The sequence below is a fragment of the Sinocyclocheilus grahami genome, unplaced genomic scaffold (genome assembly GCF_001515645.1).
Source record: "Sinocyclocheilus grahami isolate Dianchi unplaced genomic scaffold, SAMN03320097.WGS_v1.1 scaffold13.1, whole genome shotgun sequence".
Classification (NCBI taxonomy): Eukaryota; Metazoa; Chordata; class Actinopteri; order Cypriniformes; family Cyprinidae; genus Sinocyclocheilus; species Sinocyclocheilus grahami.
In genome coordinates this window covers 137458-141729 of record NW_015505192.1, presented here as the reverse complement: position 1 = coordinate 141729, position 4272 = coordinate 137458, and the positions used below count along the sequence as shown (strand labels likewise).

Here is a 4272-nt window from a genome sequence, read left to right as displayed (position 1 = left end):
AATTAATATCTTCATTGTAATTTCCAGGCTTTTCTATAAAAAAAGCTTTTATGTGTCAGTTCTGAACCTTTTTAAACGATGTAATAATTTGTACCTTATTTTTGTGATGTTTTCAAATTCGTTTAACATGTTTAAAAAATTTCGGGAGGAGCACGTGTAGATAATTAACACAGCCAATCCATCATCAGTAATTACACCATCTATCCAACCAGCACGAGAGAACCCCTATAAATAATCAAAGCAGTCTTACCTTTGTTATCTCTAGTCTTTCAGCATTCGGTTCGCTCCTTTTGCCATTTTACCACAGACCCAATTTCTCGTCCAACAAAGAGACCTATACTGGGGATTTTTCAAATCCTCCGCCGCAATTTACCGGCCCCATGATCACTCCTTCTCCGCCAGACACTGCCGCCAAGCACCAAGTGTCATCGTGGCCGCTGCTCTTCTCGGCCAGCCACACGCTCTCCACGATGCCGAGGCTTAACATCGCCTCCACTGGCGAGACTTCCAACTTCCCCGGCATCCTCGTATCATTTGGCCGTACCAGCAACTCCTCCGATCGGAAAGTGGACAGTATTTAAGCCCGAGGCAAAGGCTGATTAATTACAACACACCATTCTCCCGGAGGGTAAACAAAGCGGATCTGTACGATCTATTCGTCACCCTGCAAATTAGCCAATCTCACTCCTAAATCCACTCCAGCCGCCAAGACGGCCAATAGACCATGCAAAGCCCCGAGCCCGCCTCGCTCGACACCAGCATCGTCCTGCACAAGACCCGGCTCTCCTCAAGCACTGGGTTGCAGCAGCAGCAGCAGCAGCAGCAGCAGCAGCAGCAGCAGGCCTTCAACAAGCCTGGGCCGTGTCCCAGTTCTCATCGCAGCAAAGCCTCACTCGCTTACCGCTTCGGCTCAGCCTTTCACCCTCTCTTCCGGCCGCAATGCCGTATGCAGACGGGCCTCCAGCTCTCGTAGCAGACACTAGCTTGAAGCTGCCTCTGCTAGCGGCGCAGGCCGTGTTGCAAATTAATACATTTTCAGGTGAAGTCGGCTAAAGTTTGTTAAACGATGTTATGACATAAACGGATGTTGATGCCATTTTGTAACCATGAAGCAAACAAGGCGTTTTTCCAAAGTTTAACATCCACACTGAAATATCTGAAAGCATTACATTCGCCTTACTGTGCATGTATAAAACCTCACTGAGAGGATAGACGGAACAGACATAATAAGTTTCACGCAATTCTTCTGGCAGGATCAATTCATTTATGGAAATATTTCACCATTCACTGGCGCGCTCACTCAGAATGGATCTAAAACGCAACTGCCCTCGTGTTTTGCCACAGGACAGCAATCGTGAGTAAATTTTCCGTCATCTTTTTAGGACTGTAATATGAAGAGTGTGCAAAGTAAATATCTTTAGCAACAGTGTGAAAGTGAATAGCACAATAACTGCAAAATTAACGTTAACGGTATATACATGTCTGTTGGTACAATATGGGTCACATGACTTAACATGCGTCATTGTTTTCAAAAGCCTCCATTTCCACAGTCCATACTACAACGTGAAAACAGCATTTTCAAATGTATTTGCTCTGGAGAGTGTTTCAAAAGCTCTGTTTTCCTGGACTCCTTGTCATAGTGTGGATGGAAGGCCAAAACGAGAGGAAAAGATGCGTTTTCAACGGAAACGTATTAATGTAGACAAGGCTTGAGGACTTGCCGAATCTAGCAACAAATTACTAAGTCGGCAACACTGCCCAGGCATTTCAGCTTGTCCCGCTAAATGTCACTAACCCTTCCACTTTCCTGCGGCCTACAGCTACAGCAGCCGAAGCAAGCATGAAGCTGCTTCCACTTGCAACACAGGCCCTCACATCTCAGTATGCCCATCCTGTTACTTCTAACCCCCTTTTTTCCTTTCAGCAGCCTCCAGCTCCCGTAGCAGAGGCTAGCGTGAGGCTGCCTCCGCTAGCAGTGCAGGCTACACAGGCTCTTCAGGACATCACAAACCCCACCCCCTTTCCATGGCCTACAGCTACAGCAGCTGAAGCAAACGTGAGGCTGCTTCCATTTGGAACACAGGCCCACATCTCTTCCGCTTCCTCGTGCTACTAATAAAAATTGTTCTGTTCAGTTGCCTCCAGCTCCCGTAGCAGATGCTAGCGTGAGCACGCCTCCACTAGTGGCGCAGACCCATCCACAGCCCTCTCTTTCCCCCTCTTTCTTCTGCTCCCGGAGCCGCCCCAAGCGTGAGCATGCCTCCACTAATGGCGCAGGCCCCGACGCCCACCATTCCCCCTCTCTTTCCCCCTCTTTCTTCCGCTCCTGGAGTCATCCCAAGTGTGAGCATTCCTCCGCTAATGGCGTAGGCCCTGACGCCCGCCATTCCCCCTCAATCTTCCGCCCCTGGAGTCGTCCCAAGTGTGAGCATGCCTCCGCTAATGGTGCAGGCCCCGACGCCCGCCATTCTCCCTCTCTTTCCCCCTTCTTATTCCGCCCCTGGAGCCGTCCCAAGCGTGAGCACGCCTCTGCAAGCGCTTCCGGCGGCTAACTTTCCTCCTCCCCTCTCGCATACTCGCTGTTCCTTCTCTTTATCTTCCGCCATGCCCCTACTCATCCCTCCAAATGCTCTCGCCTTGGAACCACCCCCCGTAGCCAGCAGAATCAGGACACAGATTTTGTCAGAAGTTCAGACTGTTGGCACCAGAGGCGGAACCACTCCCAACCCCAATCCCTCCCTATTAAGAGCTGATATTCCCGTAAACCATCCACTGAAACCTCTCCTCGAAGCTTCCCTCAATTCTATCCTACAAGCTGTCTCCCCTAGGACCCCCCAATCTTATCTAACAGCATGGAAATGCTTTAAAGCATTTCACTCTGCTTACAACCTGCCGTTCCCTGACTTTTCCTTGCTCTCCATCACCTCGTTCATCTCTCACCTCAGCATCAAGAAAAACCTACAAATCAGCTCCATTAACGGTTATCTAAGCGGAATCCAAATTTTCCACAAACTCTTATACGGTTCACCCTCACCCCAGATAGCCAATTCACAGACCTCCCTAATCCTCAAAGGTATCCAAAGAGCCCATCCCACCCACCCAGACACCAGGCAACCCATAACCTTAAAAATATTGACTAAATGTATTTCCACCCTCCTCAGAGGTTACCATTCCATTCACACCGCCCGTACGCTTGACACCATGTTCATCCTGACTTTCTTCAGTTTTCTCAGAAGCTCTGAGCTCGCTATCACATCTAGCTTCAACCCAAACATCCACCCCACTATCTCTGATCTAGCAGTGCTGGATGACGAAACCATCTCTTACTTCATAAAGCAAAGTAAAACAGGCCAGACCAAGAAAGGCCATTTCATTTTCATTTTCAACCTCCAATCACCCATACTACCATACCAAGCCCTCCTAGCCTTCATCCAGCTCAGGAAATCACAGTCCAAACTCCCATCTGACCCCCTTTTTACAGACGACTCCAACCGCCCCATCACTCGTTTCTGGTTTCAAAAGCACCTTAAGTCTGTTCTGCTCCTATCTGGTACCCCAGCTGATAACATTTCCAGCCATTCATTCCGAATTGGTGCTGCAACCACAGTGGCCCAAAAAGGCCTCTCCCAGCAGCCAATACAAGCACTCGGTCGCTGATCATCAGAAGCTTTCAAGAGCTACATTCGATCGGACCGCTCCCACATCAAGGAAGCCCACCGAACCCTCATTGGCCGCCCCCTTTAACGTCAGTACATCCCCGTTCACTCAAACTTCAGACCCAACATAGCAAACCCCTTTTAACATCACGCAATCCACCTATAATGGCCCATCCCCACTCCAGCCATCCCAGCAGCACCCTACTCCCGCAGGAGCCTTACCTAATTCCCACATTGCTGCAGCAGTGTCCGCTCCCGCAGGAGCCTTTCCATACCTCCCCACTGCCGCAACAGTGTCCGCTCCCGCAGGAGCCTTTCCATTTCTCCCCACTGCTGAAGCAGTGTCTGTTTCCACAGGAGCCGTTATATGTATTTACCCACTGCCGCAGCAAGGTCCGCTCCCGCAGGAGCCTTTCCATACCTCTCCACTGCCGCAGCAGTGTCCGCTCCCGCAGGAGCCTTTCCATTTCTCCCCACTGCTGAAGCAGTGTCTGTTTCCACAGGAGCCGTTATATGTATTTACCCACTGCCGCAGCAATGTCCGCTCCCGCAGGAGCCTTTCCATACCTCTCCACTGCCGCAGCAGTGTCCGCTCCTGCAGGAGCCTTTCCATTTC

General features: G+C 50.2%; 1 protein-coding gene and 1 pseudogene across 1 annotated transcript; both read left to right on the top strand.

Moving 5' to 3' along the window:
* The first annotated feature begins 380 nt into the window (after positions 1-380).
* Positions 381-2116, top strand: LOC107599322 (putative protein TPRXL). The gene is made up of 3 exons (XM_016290886.1): positions 381-573; positions 703-944; positions 1925-2116. The coding sequence occupies exons 1-3, from the start codon at positions 381-383 to the stop codon at positions 2114-2116; spliced, it is 627 nt and encodes a 208-aa protein (XP_016146372.1).
* Positions 2117-2604: 488 nt separating this feature from the next.
* Positions 2605-3744, top strand: LOC107599317 (uncharacterized; annotated as a pseudogene).
* The last annotated feature ends 528 nt before the right edge of the window (positions 3745-4272 follow it).

What these genes read in the sequence shown, in the direction of transcription:
- LOC107599322 (XM_016290886.1), top strand. Translation starts at nt 381, where the DNA reads ATGATCACTCCTTCTCCGCCAGACACTGCCGCCAAGCACCAAGTGTCA. An exon ending in CTCCGATCGGAAAGTGGACA is followed by an intron (nt 574 to 702) that starts GTATTTAAGCCC and finishes AATCCACTCCAG; the next exon opens with CCGCCAAGACGGCCAATAGA. An exon ending in TCTCTTCCGGCCGCAATGCC is followed by an intron (nt 945 to 1,924) that starts GTATGCAGACGG and finishes TTTTCCTTTCAG; the next exon opens with CAGCCTCCAGCTCCCGTAGC.